At 43.1% G+C, this 19,889-nt stretch overlaps 1 protein-coding gene across 2 annotated transcripts in view; it reads right to left on the bottom strand.

The window, feature by feature from the left end:
• The window catches only part of MIB1 (MIB E3 ubiquitin protein ligase 1), a 476,845-nt gene that overhangs the window by 143,268 nt on the left and 313,688 nt on the right, over window positions 1–19,889 (bottom strand). For both annotated transcript variants that reach the window (XM_053714972.1, XM_053714973.1), the window contains exon 14: window positions 14,241–14,327. In XM_053714972.1, the coding sequence (XP_053570947.1) occupies window positions 14,241–14,327 (87 nt within the window). The remainder of the gene's footprint in view (window positions 1–14,240; window positions 14,328–19,889) is intronic.

Genomic DNA, 19,889 nt, shown 5'->3' with positions numbered 1-19,889 from the left:
ACAAATACTTTAAAGTCTCTGCCACACAATCCATTCCCATAATGGCGGGCAAGCAGAAACCGGCGGACAGAAGACAGAAGCAAACAATAGATTCCCAGATAGAACCGTTTGCACCTCCAGATAAAGAGCAGACTCAGGATACCTCACAATCTTTACTAAATGATTTAAAGGCCTTTTTTCTCCCCAAAATGGAGTCACTGCAGGCAGGTATGGACACCATCACCACCGAAATCAGGCAATATTCTACGCGATTACAACAAGCGGAGTAGCGAATCTCAGATGTAGAGGACACCCAACATTCTTCCTCCATCACTATACAAAGACTAGAGCGTCAGAACTCTACGCTCCAAGAGAAACTAGATGACCTTGAGAATCGATCCCGCCGCAACAACCTGAGGGTGGTGGGGGTGCCTGAGTCGATCAAGAACAAAGATTTACTTGAGTTCACAGCCTTGACACTACCCAAGTTACTGCAACTAGACCCAGACACCCTGCCGCTTGATGTTGAAAGGGCACACAGGATAGGGCCAGAAACCCTACCGTCCAGATCCAACCAACGCCCCAGACAAGTCATCTTTAAACTACTGCGCTACCAGGGAAAAATTGGCAGTTCTTAAGGCATATAGAGCCAAACCAGATCTCAACTTTGAAGGGCATAAATTGCTCATCTTTCAGGACTTTTCTGCTGAGGTTGCAAGGAAGAGAAAAGAATTTGCACCACACTGCTCGAAGTTACACTCACAAGGCCGACAAGTCTCACTCCTCTATCCCGCTAAACTCCGACTTATGACCCCTACAGGTCCTAAACTCTTCACTACACCGCAACAACTGCAAGAATACCTAGATAACGAAGCAAGAGATGTAGAGAGCTGAAGGACATCTCTCATTCTTGAACTCCTTCTTAATATTTAAGTTCTACTTCGAACTGACTTTATATAATTTTATGGCATATTCTTGGACTGAGAGCAATCTTGGTCCCCCAGACGACAACATTGCAAAGATCCAGGAAATTGTGTGGACGGATTCACACAAACAGCCCAACCCCATGTTACAACCCACCCCTAGCACTAAATGCAATGATACTGCTCTCCAGCCAGATGGCGAGCAAATGCATTTCCTGTTGTTACAACTTGCCTTTTTTATATTTTCAGGTCTTGGGGGGAGTCTCCGGAACCCATGTCGGCCAGTGCTGGATGTCCGAGGGAAAGGATTGCCACTTCTAGAGCAAGATATCTGTGAGTTGTTGAACCTATACACCCACAAAACGGTGCCACAGACACATACCTACCACTCCATGGTAATTCATAAATATGGCTGTAATGGCCCTAACTCTGATTCACTAGGTCACAAATCTCCACACCCTCTCAACCCCCCCCGACATACCAGATTACTTACCTTCCCCCCCCTTATAGCATGTCTCTAGCACTCAAAAACATAATTTATGCTTACCTGATAAATTCCTTTCTTCTGTTGTGCGATCAGTCCACGGGTCATCATTACTTCTGGGATATAACTCCTCCCCAACAGGAAATGCAAGAGGATTCACCCAGCAGAGCTGATATAGCTCCTCCCCTCTACGTCAGTCCCAGTCATTCGACCAAGAATCAACGAGAAAGGAGTAACCAAGGGTGAAGTGGTGACTGGAGTATAATTTAAAAAATATTTACCTGCCTTAAAAAACAGGGCGGGCCGTGGACTGATCGCACAACAGAAGAAAGGAATTTATCAGGTAAGCATAAATTATGTTTTCTTCTGTTATGTGCGATCAGTCCACGGGTCATCATTACTTCTGGGATACCAATACCAAAGCAAAAGTACACGGATGACGGGAGGGATAGGCAGGCTCATTATATAGAAGGAACCACTGCCTGAAGAACCTTTCTCCCAAAAATAGCCTCCGAAGAAGCAAAAGTGTCAAATTTGTAAAATTTGGAAAAAGTATGAAGCGAAGACCAAGTTGCAGCCTTGCAAATCTGTTCAACAGAGGCCTCATTCTTAAAGGCCCAAGTGGAAGCCACAGCTCTAGTGGAGTGAGCTGTAATTCTTTCAGGAGGCTGCTGTCCAGCAGTCTCATAGGCTAAACGTATTATGCTACGAAGCCAGAAAGAGAGAGAGGTAGCAGAAGCTTTTTGACCTCTCCTCTGTCCAGAATAAACGACAAACAAGGAAGAAGTTTGGCGAAAATTTTTAGTTGCCTGCAAGTAGAACTTGAGGGCACGAACTACATCCAGATTGTGTAGAAGACGCTCCTTCTTTGAAGAAGGATTTGGACACAAGGATGGAACAACAATCTCTTGATTGATATTCCTGTTAGTAACTACCTTAGGTAAGAACCCAGGTTTAGTACGCAGAACTACCTTGTCTGAGTGAAAGATCAGATAAGGAGAATCACAATGTAGGGCTGATAACTCAGAGACTCTTCGAGCCGAGGAAATAGCCATTAAAAATAGAACTTTCCACGATAACAATTTTATATCAATGGAATGAAGGGGTTCAAATGGAACACCTTGTAAAACGTTAAGAACTAAGTTTAAACTCCATGGCGGAGCAACGGCTTTAAACACAGGCTTGATCCTAGCTAAAGCTTGACAAAAAGCCTGGACGTCTGGATTTTCTGACAGACGCCTGTGCAACAAGATGGACAGAGCTGAAATCTGTCCCTTTAATGAACTAGCCGATAAACCCTTTTCTAGACCTTCTTGTAGAAAGGACAATATCCTAGGGATCCTAACCTTACTCCAGGAGTAACGTTTGGATTCGCACCAGTATAGGTATTTGCGCCATATTTTATGGTAAATCTTTCTGGTAACAGGCTTCCTAGCCTGGATCAGGGTATCAATAACCGACTCAGAAAAACCACGCTTTGATAAAATCAAGCGTTCAATTTCCAAGCAGTCAGTTTCAGAGAAGTTAGATTTTGATGTTTGAATGGACCCTGTATCAGAAGGTCCTGTCTCAGAGGTAGAGACCAAGGCGGACAGGATGACATGTCCACTAGATCTGCATACCAAGTCCTGCGTGGCCATGCAGGCGCTATTAGAATCACAGATGCTCTCTCTTGTTTGATTTTCGCAATCAATCGAGGAAGCAGCGGGAAGGGTGGAAACACATAAGCCATCCCGAAGTTCCAAGGTGCTGTCAAAGCATCTATCAGAACCGCTTCCGGATCCCTGGATCTGGACCCGTAGTGAGGAAGTTTGGCGTTCTGGCGAGACGCCATGAGATCTATCTCTGGTTTGCCCCAACGTCGAAGTATTTGGGCAAAAATCTCCGGATGAAGTTCCCACTCTCCCGGATGAAAAGTCTGGAGACTCAAGAAATCCGCCTCCCAGTTTTCCACTCCCGGGATGTGGATTGCTGACAGGTGGCAAGAGTGAGACTCTGCCCAGCGAATTATCTTTGATACTTCCATCATTGCTAGGGAGCTTCTTGTCCCTCCCTGATGGTTGATGTAAGCTACAGTCGTGATATTGTCCGACTGAAACCTGATGAACCCCTGAGTTGTTAATTGGGGCCAAGCTAGAAGGGCATTGAGAACTGCCCTCAATTCCAGAATGTTTATTGGAAGGAGACTCTCCTCCTGATTCCATAATCCCTGAGTCTTCAGAGAATTCCAGACAGCGCCCCAACCTAGTAGGCTGGCGTCTGTTGTTACGATTGTCCAGTCTGGCCTGCTGAATGGCATCCCCCTGGACAGGTGTGGCCGATAAAGCCACCATAGAAGAGAATTTCTGGTCTCTTGATTCAGATTCAGGGTAGGGGACAAATCTGAGTAATCCCCATTCCACTGACTTAGCATGCACAATTGCAGCGGTCTGAGGTGTAGGCGTGCAAAAGGTACTATGTCCATTGCCGCTACCATTAAGCCGATCACCTCCATGCATTGAGCCACTGACGGGTGTTGAATGGAATGAAGGACACGGCATGCATCCTGAAGCCTTGTTAACCTGTCTTCTGTCAGGTAAATCTTCATTTCTACAGAATCTATAAGAGTCCCCAAGAATGGAACTCTTGTGAGAGGAAAAAGAGAACTTTTCTTTTCGTTCACTTTCCATCCATGCGACCTTAGAAATGCCAGAACTAACTCTGTATGAGACTTGGCAGTTTGAAAGCTTGAAGCTTGTATTAGAATGTCGTCTAGGTACGGAGCTACCGAAATCCCTCGCGGTCTTAGTACCGCCAGAAGGGCGCCCAGAACCTTTGTGAAGATTCTTGGGGCCGTAGCCAATCCGAATGGAAGAGCTACAAACTGGTAGTGCCTGTCTAGGAAGGCAAACCGTAGATACCGTTGATGATCTTTGTGAATCGGTATGTGAAGGTAAGCATCTTTTAAATCCACTGTGGTCATGTACTGACCCTTTTGGATCATAGGTAAGATTGTCCGAATAGTTTCCATTTTGAACGATGGAACTCTTAGGAATTTGTTTAGAATCTTTAAATCTAAGATTGGCCTGAAAGTTCCCTCTTTTTTGGGAACCACAAACAGGTTTGAGTAGAAACCTTGTCCTTGTTCCGACCGCGGAACAGGATGGATCACTCCCATTAATAACAGATCTTGTACACAGCGTAGAAACGCTTCTTTCTTTATCTGGTTTGTTGACAACCTTGACAGATGAAATCTCCCTTTTGGGGGAGATAATTTGAAGTCTAGAAGGTATCCCTGAGATATGATCTCCAGCGCCCAGGGATCCTGAACATCTCTTGCCCAGGCCTGAGCGAAGAGAGAAAGTCTGCCCCCCACTAGATCCGGTCCCGGATCGGGGGCTCTCGGTTCATGCTGTCTTTGGGGCAGCAGCAGGTTTCCTGGTCTGTTTGCCCTTATTCCAGGACTGGTTAGGTTTCCAGCCTTGTCTGTAACGAGCAACAGCTCCTTCCTGTTTTGGTGCAGTGGAGGTTGACGCTGCTCCAGGTTTGAAATTCCGAAAGGAACGAAAATTAGACTGTCTAGCCTTAGCTTTGGCTTTGTCTTGAGGTAGGGCGTGGCCCTTACCTCCTGTAATGTCAGCGATAATTTCTTTCAACCCGGGCCCAAATAAAGACTGCCCCTTGAAAGGTATATTAAGTAATTTAGACTTAGAAGTAACATCAGCTGACCAGGATTTTAGCCACAGTGCTCTACGTGCCTGTATGGCGAATCCAGAGTTCTTAGCCGTAAGTTTAGTTAAATGTACTACGGCCTCCGAAATGAATGAATTGGCTAGTTTAAGGACTCTAAGCCTGTCCATAATGTCGTCTAGCGTAGACGAACTAAGGTTCTCTTCCAGAGACTCAATCCAAAATGCTGCCGCAGCCGTAATCGGCGCGATACATGCAAGGGGTTGCAATATAAAACCTTGTTGAACAAACATTTTCTTAAGGTAACCCTCTAATTTTTTATCCATTGGATCTGAAAAAGCACAGCTATCCTCCACCGGGATAGTGGTACGCTTAGCTAAAGTAGAAACTGCTCCCTCCACCTTAGGGACCGTTTGCCATAAGTCCCGAGTAGTGGCGTCTATTGGAAACATCTTTCTAAATATTGGAGGGGGTGAGAACGGCACACCGGGTCTATCCCACTCCTTAGTAACAATTTCAGTTAATCTCTTAGGTATAGGAAAAACGTCAGTACTCGCCGGTACCGCAAAGTATTTATCCAACCTACACATTTTCTCTGGTATTGCAACGGTGTTACAATCATTGAGAGCTGCTAAGACCTCCCCTAGTAATGCACGGAGGTTCTCCAATTTAAATTTAAAATTTGAAATATCTGAATCCAATCTGTTTGGATCAGAACCGTCACCCACAGAATGAAGCTCTCCGTCCTCATGCTCTGCAAGCTGTGACGCAGTATCAGACATGGCCCTAGTATTGTCAGCGCACTCTGTTCTCACCCCAGAGTGATCACGCTTGCCTCTTAGTTCTGGTAATTTAGACAAAACTTCAGTCATAACAGTAGCCATATCATGTAATGTTATCTGTAATGGCCGCCCAGATGTATTAGGCGCCATAATATCACTCACCTCCCGGGCGGGAGATGCAGGTACTGCCGCGTGAGGCGAGTTAGTCGGCATAACTCTTCCCTCGCAGTTTGGTGAAATTTGTTCACATTGTACAAATTGACTTTTATTTAAAGTAGCATCAATACAGTTAGTACATAAATTTCTATTGGGCTCCACCTTGGCATTGGAACAAATGACACAGATATTCTCTGAGTCAGACATGTTTAACACACTAGCAATAACTTGCAACCTGGTTATAATCTTTTTTAGCAAAAACGTACTGTGCCTCAAAGAGGTACTTTAACGATTAAATGACAGTTGAGATAATGAACTGAAACAGTTATAGCATCAAGTTTAAAATAACACAACTTTTAGCAAAGGTTTGTTCCCATTAGTAAATAACTAAATTTGACATAAAAAATTATAGAGTAACGTTTTTATTCACAGTCAATAAAAATTCTCACAGCTCTGCTGAGAGAATGTACCTCCCTTCAAAGAAGTTTGAAGACCCCTGAGATCTGTCAGTGAACCGGATCATGCAGGAAATATAATAGTAGCTGACTGGAATTTTTTGATGCGTAGCAAAAGAGCGCCAAAACGGCCCCTCCCTCTCACACACAGCAGTGAGGAGAAACGAAACTGTCACAATTTAAAGCAGACAACTGCCAAGTGGAAAATAATGCCCAAACATTTATTTACTCAGTACCTCAGCAATGTAAACGATTCTACATTCCAGCAAAAACGTTTAACATGACAATATTTATTAAAAGGATTAGTGACCTTTAACAGAGTAGTTCCGGTGAAAAACCATTCCCAGAATACTGAAGTGTATACATACATGTCATTATAACGGTATAGCAGGATTTTTTCATCAATTCCATTCAGAAAATAAAAACTGCTACATACCTCAATGCAGATTCATCTGCCCGCTGTCCCCTGATCTGAAGTCTTTACCTCCCTCAGATGGCCGAGAACAGCAATATGATCTTAACTACTCCGGTTAAAATCATAGTAATAAACTCTGGTAGATTCTTCTTCAAACTCTGCCAGAGAAGTAATAACACGCTCCGGTGCTATTGTAAAATAACAAACTTTTGATTGAAGTCATAAAAACTAAGTATAATCACCATAGTCCTCTCACACATCCTATCTAGTCGTTGGGTGCAAGAGAATGACTGGGACTGACGTAGAGGGGAGGAGCTATATCAGCTCTGCTGGGTGAATCCTCTTGCATTTCCTGTTGGGGAGGAGTTATATCCCAGAAGTAATGATGACCCGTGGACTGATCGCACATAACAGAAGAAATAGTATCTTGGAATGTGGGAGGCATAACCTCCCCAGCCAAAGGAAGCATCATCTTACAGCACCTTAAGCGCCTACACACAGATATAGCCTTACTGCAGGAGACACATCTGACGAGTACGGAACATGAGAAGTTAAAGATCAGATGGGTGGGTCAGGTCCTTTACACACCAACAGAGGGGCGCAAGCGAGGAGTGGCTATACTTGTTAGGAAAGGCTTACCAGTGCAGATCACAACTCTTAACACTGACCCACAAGGCAGATTCATAATGGCAACCCTTCAAACAGCAGGACAGTCTTACATCTTATGTAGTGTTTATGGCCCCAACCGCCCACTTTTACAATTCTGGCACTCCCTACAAGCAGCCTTGCTTCCACACGCAGACAAACCTCTCTTGGTGGGTGGAGACTTCAATCTTATCCAAGCTATGCCCCTAGATCGCAGAATTGACACTCATAATGCAGACCAAGCCAAAGGACAGTCCAGGAGACACAAAACAGAAACCAGTACCATTGCTGCCTTTAAAACCACTTTGAGTCTTGTGGACTTCTGGAGGTTACGCCACCCGACCCAGAGAGACTTCACATGTGTCTCTAAGGCGCATGGATCCTTATCCCGGATAGATTACTTCCTGTGTTCATCACAACTAAATAACCAGATCAGGCGCACTCAAATCACTGACATAGTGATCTCAGATCATGCCCCCATTTGGTTAGAATTACAACCCACCACACATAACCTCTCCCAGAGGACCTGGCGTTTCCCCACATACCTATACAATAATCTAGAGTTCCAAAAACACCTGAAAGCAGGCTGGCTAGAATACGCTAGATTTAATGCCCAACATCAAAACACCCCAGGACTATTCTGGAATGCCTCAAAGGCGGTAATGCGGGGTCACATAACCAGTTTTACAGCTCACTACAACTCTAAACGCAAACGATTAGATGCAAACACAAACTCTGCAGTCACGACAGCCTACAATGATTATCTAGCTCACCCTTCCATTCATAACAGACTAAAATATTACGAATTGAAGAAGATTAGAGATGATGTCCTACAGCAACAAGACTTAACATTTCAACACCACAGGCAGGGACGTTTCTACAGATTTGGGAACAAAACAGGGAAACTTCTGGCCAATACGGTAAAGCTAACCACCCCAAAATCATTAATCACCTCTATAACAGCTAACGGGGTTTCCCAAACTGACAACAAGGCAATAATAGAGGAATTTATCCGCTTTTATACAGATCTTTACTCCAGTCATGTTGCTTCCCCCAGAGATAAGGATAACTTCTGGTCCCAAGTACAGACACCCACTATTACCTCTGAGCAGCTAGACCTCTTAAACGCACCCATAACAGCCCTAGAAGTACAAAAGGCTATAAGCAATGCCAAACTAGGCAAGACCCCAGGGCCAGACAAAATCCCAATAGAATACTACAAAATACTTCAGAAGGAACTTAGTCCACTCTTAGCCCAATCATACACAGCCTACTTAAAAAACACAGCCCAACCGGCAACAGACTTCGCAGACGCGCATATGTGCCTGATCCCTAAGCCTGACAGGGACCCCAATCTGGCGGCCTCTTATAGACCCATATCATTGTTGAACAATGATTACAAGCTTTTCACGGCCATCCTAGCTGATAGACTGGCTGGAGTAGTAGGAAGTATCATCCACAAAGACCAAACTGGTTTTATGAAACATCGCTCGTCGGTCACAAACATCCGCAAAACTTTAGCAGTGATTTCCCAATACTGGCAAGCTAGAAGTGAGGGACGCATAGACTCAATGCCGGATGCATGCCTTCTGGCCATTGACGCGGAGAAGGCGTTCGACAGAGTGGAATGGGACCACCTGTTTACCTCTATGGACAAATTCGGTATCACTGGGGATTTCCATAAACTCATTCGGACATTATATCTAACTCCACGCACCGCGGTCATAATTAATGGTGAAGTATCCCAATCCTTCCTACTAGGGAGAGGAACCCGTCAAGGTTGTCCACTCTCACCCCTCCTTTTCAACTTGGCCATAGAGCCGCTAGCCATACATATTAGAAACACCCTGGAGGGAGTGGAGATAGGCCCACACTCCCTACATTTATCACTATATGCCGATGACTTACTTTTATACCTACAAAATCCGAACACTGAAATTCCAAAACTCATCACCTCACTTAGCCAATTTGGAGAAATTTCTGGTTACAAAGTAAACCTAGACAAGTCGGAACTGATATATCTTAAAAAACCCTTGAGTATTGCCCCATTCCAAACGACACTTAAAAACACAGTGGGTCCCTTTAAATATCTAGGCATACAGCTCCACACAAACCCCAACTTAATCTACAAACTGAATATTCCCCCAATCCTCACACAAATACAAACTCTACTAACAGGTTGGTCAAAACTGCCACTTCCCCTGTCAGGTAGAATCAGTCTAATCAAAATGATAGTGATGCCAAAGCTGCTATATCCCTTACAGTTATTACCCCTCTTACTCACACAAAAAGATCTACAAATAGTAAATAGAGCCTTTTCTAAGTTTGTGTGGAACGGCAAAAAACAACGAATCAGCCGAATCAAATTGGCTATGCCCACAGATAGAGGAGGCCTTAAGTTCCCAATGGTGGAATGGTATAACTGGTCCACACTAGCTAAACTAGTCCTCGAGTGGCTGGTGGGTACATCTGTCTTTAGTGATAAACAACTGGAGACACACATTACTCATCCATTTCATCAAGCCTTCCTACCACATGCTCCATTACACTCTCTCCCCACTCAAATCAAAGACAATATCCTATACAGGGACCCCCTAAGAGCATGGGCGAAACTCTGCAGGTGGTGGGGACTACCTCACACAATTACCAAATACCTCCCACTACAGGGGAACCCTTCCTTTATACCAGGCATGACTACCCAAATGTTCAAAGTGTGGGAAGAAAAAGGTCTAGTTTCAGTAGCACAATTTATAGAACCATTCTCCAACAAACTACATCCACTGACGATACTTCAAGGAAAATACAACCTCCCTAGACATAGCACCTTTGCATATCTACAATGCGCCCATTATATACGCAAACTCCTAGCTGATGGACTCGACTGCACGACTCGTAATCATGTTGACGGCCTGTGCTCACTAGCTGCACAAGGAGCACACTCAATCTCACACATTTATGACCTAATCATGCAGAACAAAGCTGAGGAAATCACACAACAGATGAGTGACAGTTGGAATGGCCTTCCAAGCATAGATATAGACAAAGAGGTCTTGACTACCAGCTATGAACTGGTGAGACAGGCCACGTTAGCATCAGATCTTAGAGAATCACACCTCAAACTCATGCACCGCAGCTATATCACACCCAAGCTGCGGGCTAAATGGGTCCCCAACACGAGCAACAGTTGCCCTAAATGTTCCCTACCTGACCCGGACATCCCGCATCTTTTCTGGGATTGTCCCAGGATATTCCAATACTGGGCTAAGATACAATTCTGGATGTCAAAAATATGTGGGAGCCGCATCACTTTAACAAAACGTGACGCCCTCTTTCTAAGAGGTCACACTCAGTCTTCCCCCCAGGACCGCTTTCTAAACTCAATCATACTCCTAGTTAGGAAACTAATCCTCAAAAATTGGATCTCCCATAAACCTCCACACCTGACCCACCTTACACGACTAGCCCATACCCAACTCTTAAAAGAGCAAGCAGATGTTAAGGGAGACATGGAAAAAAGAATTAAGTCATTCATGACCAAATGGGAACCATACTTGCTACATCTGTCCCCCAAGACTAGACAGCAGATCTTAACCCCCTTTCTAAACAGTAACTTTCTAATGACGGAACAATTAAAAGGCCACTGGTCTATAGACAGGAGAGATCACAGAAATAACTCTTGAAACTTCTAACATCCCACACACCCCCACTCCAACTTTATAATGTAACTGAGGCCATGACATGAAAACAGACATCAGAGCAACTGGCTGGACTCGGAGGCTCTCCCCAGACACTAGACCCTCAGACACAAGCTTGGAGGGTAAGTTTAACGCCTTCCCACGTGGAAGGTCAAATCATAAATAGATTAAAATCAGTTTATTACTGTTAGTTAACTTAACTATGTTATGTACAGTTTGTTATTAAACATGTTTTTTAGTCCCCCTGTTAGATACCTTATAATATCATAACTGCAAGCACCCCAGGCTCAGATTGCACTTGTCAAGCACTGGAAACTAACCTGGCTAGCATCAGTCTATTATGAACCACTCTTGGAAAACATGAGTATCTGGCATCTTAGTCAGTAAAAGACAAACACAATTTCTGGGACAAACCTACCCCATCCCACTCACGCCCTCCCTTCCCTCTCTCTTCCCTCAAATTCCCCCCCTCCTAGTTCTTCCCTCCCCCCCCCTCCTCCCTCCTCCCTCTTCTCCCTCCCTCTCCCATTATCCTCTCCTCCTTCAGTTTATAAAATGTTTAAAACTGTTCAGTAAAGAGTTCTATACATATTGACTTCGCACTTGTCTATCCAACTTATCTTACTCAAGTGTATGTACATGTTATTGAAGCAAATCATATTTATTTTGTATCTCTGTTTGAACTTTGATAAATAAAGAAATTAAAAAAAAAAAAAAAAAAAAAAAAACATCCGATTTTAATGAAATTTTCACCACATTGTCTTAATGCTTTGAAAAAAATTGCACACAAATTTTCAGACCAATTAACCCCTTAATGCCCAAACCGGAGCTAAGAACAGCAGTTAACCGGTTAGAAACACTACAGCACAATGCCACAGCCTCTACTGTGGCTTTTACCTTCCTTAGGGATTATTTGAGTAAGAAATAAGCCTCTTTGAAGTCCTTTCTGAAGTCTCTGGCCTCCCCACGTGAAGCTGCATGAACTGTGTAGCAAAAACAACTGCGGAACTGAGGCGCGAAAAGGAGGCCCCCTCCCTCTTGATTCCAGAGTGGTGGGGCCTTTTTGACTAGGTTAGGTGTCTAAATAAGTGCCAGGCGCCAAAATAAACCCCAAAAGTGTTTTAAAAGTCTCAAAAACACCCTATTCATACTGAATCATGCTAATAAAGCAATCGATTAAGCCCACAATAGTGTCAACCAGCTTTGAGCCCTTAATTTAAGCCATCATTTTATACAGAGTCTGAGAAAAATGGCTTACCTATCCCTGAGGGGATATCTGACAGTCTTCTAGCATTACTTGGTCTTGTTAGAAAAATGACTGATCATACCTGAAGCAGTTAAGCCTGCAAACTGTTCCTCCCAACTGAAGTTCTCCGGTATTCAACAGTCCTGCGTGCGAACAGCAATGGATTTTAGTTACTGGTGCTAAAATCATATTCCTCTCAGCAGAAATCTTCATCACTTTCTGCTTCAGAGTAAATAGTACAAGCCGGCACTATTTTAAAATAACAAACTTTTGATAGAAGAAATAAAAACTACAAATCTAACACCACAAACTCTTTACCCTCCCGTGGAGATGCTACTTGTTTAGAGCGGCAAAGAGAATGACTGGGGGGGGCGGAGCCTGAGGGGAGCTATATGGACAGCTCTGCTGTGTGCTCTCTTTGCCACTTCCTGTAGGGATTGAGAATATCCCACAAGTAAGGATGAAGCCGTGGACCGGATACACCAATGTAGGAGAAATTGGATTAGTTTTGAAACTTGACAGAAAATATACTACTGCTCATTTCCAATTCAAAGTAAGTCTAATTGCAATGTCTTTTTATTGTGTATTTGTCATTTATTCCGTTCTACTGTATTTAGTGGTCCCAGTTTCCCATAGCTTAGTATTTAAAGATATGTTATTAGTTTGAAAACACTTTGTGGATTTATTATCACTGGTGCTCTAACCAAGGCTGAAGAGATGAAGATAACTCTCTAAGAGGAGAGCAAGAATTACATGCCTCAAGTGAATTTAAACAACAACATGTGAGCTATCTTCCTTTCAAGAGCTGCCTCAAAAATAACTGATCCATAAACTGTGGAGATAAACCCAGGAAAGGCAAAATCCAATTATTCTGATAGCTGAACACTTACAGGGCTGATATTTTAGGTTTCTGATAACATTTAGAAACAATGTATTCACCTACACCAGTGCTACCACAGGATAACGCTTTGTGACTCCACTGCTGCCATCTTTATATTATAATTCATTTATATTTCTCACAAAAGTGCAGTTAACTCCTTCCTGACAGTAATACACACACACACAGCATTGCATCTATATCTTTGTTTTTGCCAGCAACACATGCAGTGCACTGAATTAAAACCCTTTTTACAAGCAATACAGTGTGTTGATTTAACTCCTTCGGGACCAGGAATTTTAGAGAAAAACTTGATCAAAGTAACAGAGAATTTTTTTTTAGCATTTTTGCTATCACTCTGTTTAAAGAGAAATAGAGCTTTTTTTGTAATTTACCTATCAAATACTAAAAAAAGTTTTAGTAGCCTACCCAAAGTATTGATCTAGGCCCATTTTGGTATACTTCAAGCCACCATTTTTGTGCAAAATGCAATCATATTAAAAATAAACGCTAACTTTTTCACAAACTTTGGGTTTCAACCTGAAATTATTTATGTACCGCTTGTGCAGTCATAACACATAATAATCCCCTTAGTTCAGAAATAGCAGACATGCATGGCATTGCCATTGCTTTTTGGTAATTAGAAGGCTGCTAATTGCATCTGAGCACCACACTTATAAAATTCCCAGAAATTAAGGGGTTAATGAGATAGCTTGTATGAGTCATTTTAGCTGTAGTGTAGAAATTACCCTCCCACCCCTGATCCCTCCCAAACAGTCCTCTTTCCTCCCTCACCATCCACTGGTCGCCACCCTCAGACAGTCTACCAGGAAGCTTCATATTTTTGAGAATTTGATGAGCATTAGTAACAAAATATACGCTGCTTTTAAATAATGATCATATTGTTTGCTTACCCTGACAATTTGTGTATGCTGACGTTCAACAGCAAGGTGAAGTGCAGTCTGCTGGTTTATATTCTGTACATCCAAGTTTGCACTACCCTAAAATGAGAAAAAAAAAACAGTTTCATAACTGATTAACGGTAAAACAGCTATTTTGTTTTGTTTCCTTGGAAGTATCCTGTATATTGCCTCAACAATACATAGCTGCATTTGAGAGCCTTAATTTGCACAAGCAGCAATCACCATCTCAAATGAGTAGTACTGTGTCAGTCCAGCTGCCACACGATTGTCATAACAATGACAAATACCTCACAGCATTGTATAGATTTTGGGGATTCAGGCATATTTTAAAGGCTTTTAGTACCCGCTCACCATATAAATATATCACAAGAGCCCTTATTTTAAAGAGTGTGATTCAACCATTTAAATAAGTGGTCTCATGTCAGTTTGCAATAGTAATAACAATCACATGCAGCAACTGCTGATATTAGTACTCAAAGATTTAGGTTTCTCTGTATTAATAAAAAAATATAGGAATCAAAGTAAATGGGAGAACTGGGTGAGAGTAAATTTATTTATAAACTATTAGTCAAATGTTTTATTACACCTCAATTTGTCCTGTTTTTAATTAAGTTATGTAATTTAATGTAAGTCACCAACTCTGAATCCAGCAAAAGACCACCAGACCATAAAGTTCCCTCTACCATGTTTGAAAGTTGGTGTCAAACAATGAAGAACTTTCCCTTCATCTACTCAATCCCATACAAAAGAAAAAAAAATCTACCACACATTTCAAACTTAGATTATTTGGTCCATAAGACTTTCTTCCAGTTTTCAGCAGCCCAATGGCAGTGCTTCATGGCCCAGACAAGCCTTCCATTTCTAACAGGAACTGAAAAGCTCACAATTTCAGAAAAGGAATTACAGGAAAAGGGCAGAAAATAAATAAGGAAATTTATGCTTACCTGATAAATGTATTTCTTTTACGATATGACGAGTCCACGGATTTCATCCTTACTTATGGGATATCGTCTCCTGGTCAGCAGGAGGAGGCAAAGAGCACCACAGCAGAGCAGTATATATAGCTCCTCCCTTCCCTCCCACTCCAGTCATTCAACCGAAGTTAGGAAGAGAAAGGAAAAGCCAAGGTGCAGAGGTGCTGAAGTTTAACAAAAATAAAGACATGTCTTAGCAAATGACAGGGTGGACCATGGACTCGTCATATCTTAAAAGAAATAAATTTATCAGGTAAGCATAAATTTCCTTTTCTTTTACAAGATATGACGAGTCCACGGATTTCATCCTTTCTTATGGGATACATTACCAAAGCTATAGGACACGGATGAAAGGGAGGGACAAGACAGGAACGTAAACGGAAGGCACCACTGCTTGATGAACCTTTCTCCCAAAAACAGCCTCGGACGAGGCAAAAGTATCAAACTTGTAAAATTTGGAAAAAGTGTGAAGAGATGACCAAGTTGCAGCCTTGCAAATCTGTTCAACAGAAGCATCATTTTTAAATGCCCATGAAGAAGCCACAGCCCTAGTAGAATGAGCCGTAATTCTTTCAGGAGGCTGCTGTCCAGCAGTCTCATATGCAAAACGGATGATACTCTTCAGCCAGAAAGAGAGAGAGGTAGCCGTAGCTTTCTGACCCCTATGTTTCCCAGAAAAGACAACAAATAATGAAGATGATTGACTAAATTCCTTAGTCGCCTGTAAGTAAAACTTCAGGGCACGGACCACGTCCAAGTTATGTAACAGACGCTCCTTCCTTAGGAGGAGGATTAGGACACAATGAAGGAACAATAATTTCCTGATATTTTTGTTGGAAACAACCTTAGGAAGAAAACCAGGTTTGGTACGTAACACTACCTTATCAGAATGAAAAATAAGGTAAAGAGAATCACATTGTAATGCCGAAAGCTCAGAAACTCTGCGAGCAGAGGAAATGGCAACCAAAAATAAAACTTTCCAAGATAACAACTTAATATCTACGGAATGCATAGGTTCGAACGGAACCCCTTGAAGAACATTAAGAACTAAATTCAAACTCCAAGGAGGAGCAATAGGTCTAAACACAGGCCTGAGTCAGAGCCTGACAAAAATATTGAACATCTGGAATATCTGCCAGACGTTTGTGTAGCAAAATAGATAAAGCAGAAATCTGTCCCTTTAAGGAACTTGCTGATAACTCTTTCTCCAATCCTTCTTGGAGAAAAGATAAAATCCTAGGAATCCTAATCTTACTCCATGAGTAGCCCTTGGATTCGCACCAATAAAGATATTTCCGCCATATCTTATGGGAAATATTTCTAGTAACAGGCTTACGTGCCTGGATCAAGGTTTCAATGACCGAATCAGAGAACCCTCGCTTAGATAAAAACAGAATTTATGTTTACCTGATAAATTACTTTCTCCAACGGTGTGTCCGGTCCACGGCGTCATCCTTACTTGTGGGATATTCTCTTCCCCAACAGGAAATGGCAAAGAGCCCAGCAAAGCTGGTCACATGATCCCTCCTAGGCTCCGCCTTCCCCAGTCATTCGACCGACGTAAAGGAGGAATATTTGCATAGGAGAAATCATATGATACCGTGGTGACTGTAGTTAAAGAAAATAAATCATCAGACCTGATTAAAAAACCAGGGCGGGCCGTGGACCGGACACACCGTTGGAGAAAGCAATTTATCAGGTAAACATAAATTCTGTTTTCTCCAACATAGGTGTGTCCGGTCCATGGCGTCATCCTTACTTGTGGGAACCAATACCAAAGCTTTAGGACACGGATGAAGGGAGGGAGCAAATCAGGTCACCTAGATGGAAGGCACCACGGCTTGCAAAACCTTTCTCCCAAAAATAGCCTCAGAAGAAGCAAAAGTATCAAATTTGTAAAATTTAGTAAAAGTGTGCAGTGAAGACCAAGTCGCTGCCTTACATATCTGATCAACAGAAGCCTCGTTCTTGAAGGCCCATGTGGAAGCCACAGCCCTAGTGGAATGAGCTGTGAGTCTTTCAGGAGGCTGCCGTCCGGCAGTCTCGTAAGCCAATCTGATGATGCTTTTAAGCCAAAAAGAGAGAGAGGTAGAAGTTGCTTTTTGACCTCTCCTTTAACCAGAATAAACAACAAACAAGGAAGATGTTTGTCTAAAATCCTTTGTAGCATCTAAATAGAATTTTAGAGCACGAACTACGTCCAAATTGTGCAACAAACGTTCCTTCTTTGAAACTGGATTCGGACACAAAGAAGGCACGACTATCTCCTGGTTAATGTTTTTGTTAGAAACAACTTTCGGAAGAAAACCAGGTTTAGTACGCAAAACCACCTTATCTGCATGGAACACCAGATAAGGAGGAGAACACTGCAGAGCAGATAATTCTGAAACTCTTCTAGCAGAAGAAATTGCAACCAAAAACAAAACTTTCCAAGATAATAACTTAATATCAACGGAATGTAAGGGTTCAAACGGAACCCCCTGAAGAACTGAAAGAACTAAATTGAGACTCCAAGGAGGAGTCAAAGGTTTGTAAACAGGCTTGATTCTAACCAGAGCCTGAACAAAGGCTTGAACATCTGGCACAGCTGCCAGCTTTTTGTGAAGTAACACAGACAAGGCAGAAATCTGTCCCTTCAAGGAACTTGCAGATAATCCTTTCTCCAAACCTTCTTGAAGAAAGGATAGAATCTTAGGAATTTTTATCTTGTCCCAAGGGAATCCTTTAGATTCACACCAACAGATATATTTTTTCCATATTTTGTGGTAGATTATTCTAGTTACAGGCTTTCTGGCCTGAACAAGAGTATCAATGACAGAATCTGAGAACCCTCGCTTTGATAAGATCAAGCGTTCAATCTCCAAGCAGTCAGTTGGAGTGAGACCAGATTCGGATGTTCGAACGGACCATGAACAAGAAGGTCCCGTCTCAAAGGTAGCTTCCATGGTGGAGCCGATGACATATTCACCAGGTCTGCATACCAAGTCCTGCGTGGCCACGCAGGAGCTATCAAGATCACTGATGCCCTCTCCTGATTGATCCTGGCTTCCAGCCTGGGGATGAGAGGAAACGGCGGGAATACATAAGCTAGTTTGAAGGTCCAAGGTGCTACTAGTGCATCTACTAGAGTCGCCTTGGGATCCCTGGATCTGGACCCGTAGCAAGGAACCTTGAAGTTCTGACGAGAGGCCATCAGATCCATGTCTGGAATGCCCCACAACTGAGTAATTTGGGCAAAGATTTCCGGATGGAGTTCCCACTCCCCCGGATGAAATGTCTGACGACTCAGAAAATCCGCTTCCCAATTTTCCACTCCTGGGATGTGGATTGCAGACAAGTGGCAGGAGTGAGTCTCCGCCCATTGAATGATTTTGGTCACTTCTTCCATCGCCAGGGAACTCCTTGTTCCCCCCTGATGGTTGATGTACGCAACAGTCGTCATGTTGTCTGATTGAAACCGTATGAATTTGGCCTTTGCTAGCTGAGGCCAAGCCTTGAGAGCATTGAATATCGCTCTCAGTTCCAGAATATTTATCGGGAGAAGAGATTCTTCCCGAGACCAAAGACCCTGAGCTTTCAGGGGTCCCCAGACCGCGCCCCAGCCCACCAGACTGGCGTCGGTCGTGACAATGACCCACTCTGGTCTGCGGAAGCTCATCCCCTGTGACAGGTTGTCCAGGGACAGCCACCAACGGAGTGAATCTCTGGTCCTCTGATCTACTTGTATCGTCGGAGACAAGTCTGTATAATCCCCATTCCACTGACTGAGCATGCACAGTTGTAATGGTCTTAGATGAATTCGCGCAAAAGGAACTATGTCCATTGCCGCTACCATCAAACCTATTACTTCCATGCACTGCGCTATGGAAGGAAGAGGAACAGAATGAAGTATTTGACAAGAGTTTAGAAGTTTTGATTTTCTGGCCTCTGTCAGAAAAATCCTCATTTCTAAGGAGTCTATTATTGTTCCCAAGAAGGGAACCCTTGTTGACGGAGATAGAGAACTTTTTCCTATGTTCACTTTCCACCCGTGAGATCTGAGAAAGGCCAGGACAATGTCCGTGTGAGCCTTTGCTTGTGGAAGGGACGACGCTTGAATCAGAATGTCGTCCAAGTAAGGTACTACTGCAATGCCCCTTGGTCTTAGCACCGCTAGAAGGGACCCTAGCACCTTTGTGAAAATTCTTGGAGCAGTGGCTAATCCGAACGGAAGTGCCACAAACTGGTAATGCTTGTCCAGAAATGCGAACCTTAGGAACCGATGATGTTCCTTGTGGATAGGAATATGTAGATACGCATCCTTTAAATCCACCGTGGTCATGAATTGACCTTCCTGGATGGAAGGAAGAATTGTTCGAATGGTTTCCATTTTGAACGATGGAACCTTGAGAAACTTGTTTAGGATCTTGAGATCTAAGATTGGTCTGAATGTTCCCTCTTTTTTGGGAACTACGAACAGATTGGAGTAGAACCCCATCCCTTGTTCTCCTAATGGAACAGGATGAATCACTGCCATTTTTAACAGGTCTTCTACACAATGTAAGAATGCCTGTTTTTTTATGTGGTCTGAAGACAATTGAGACCTGTGGAACCTCCCCCTCGGGGGAAGCCCCTTGAATTCCAGAAGATAACCTTGGGAGACTATTTCTAGCGCCCAAGGATCCAG

Source organism: Bombina bombina, chromosome 5, assembly GCF_027579735.1.
Source record: "Bombina bombina isolate aBomBom1 chromosome 5, aBomBom1.pri, whole genome shotgun sequence".
Classification (NCBI taxonomy): domain Eukaryota; kingdom Metazoa; phylum Chordata; class Amphibia; order Anura; family Bombinatoridae; genus Bombina; species Bombina bombina.
This window is presented reverse-complemented; position numbering and strand designations above follow the sequence as displayed.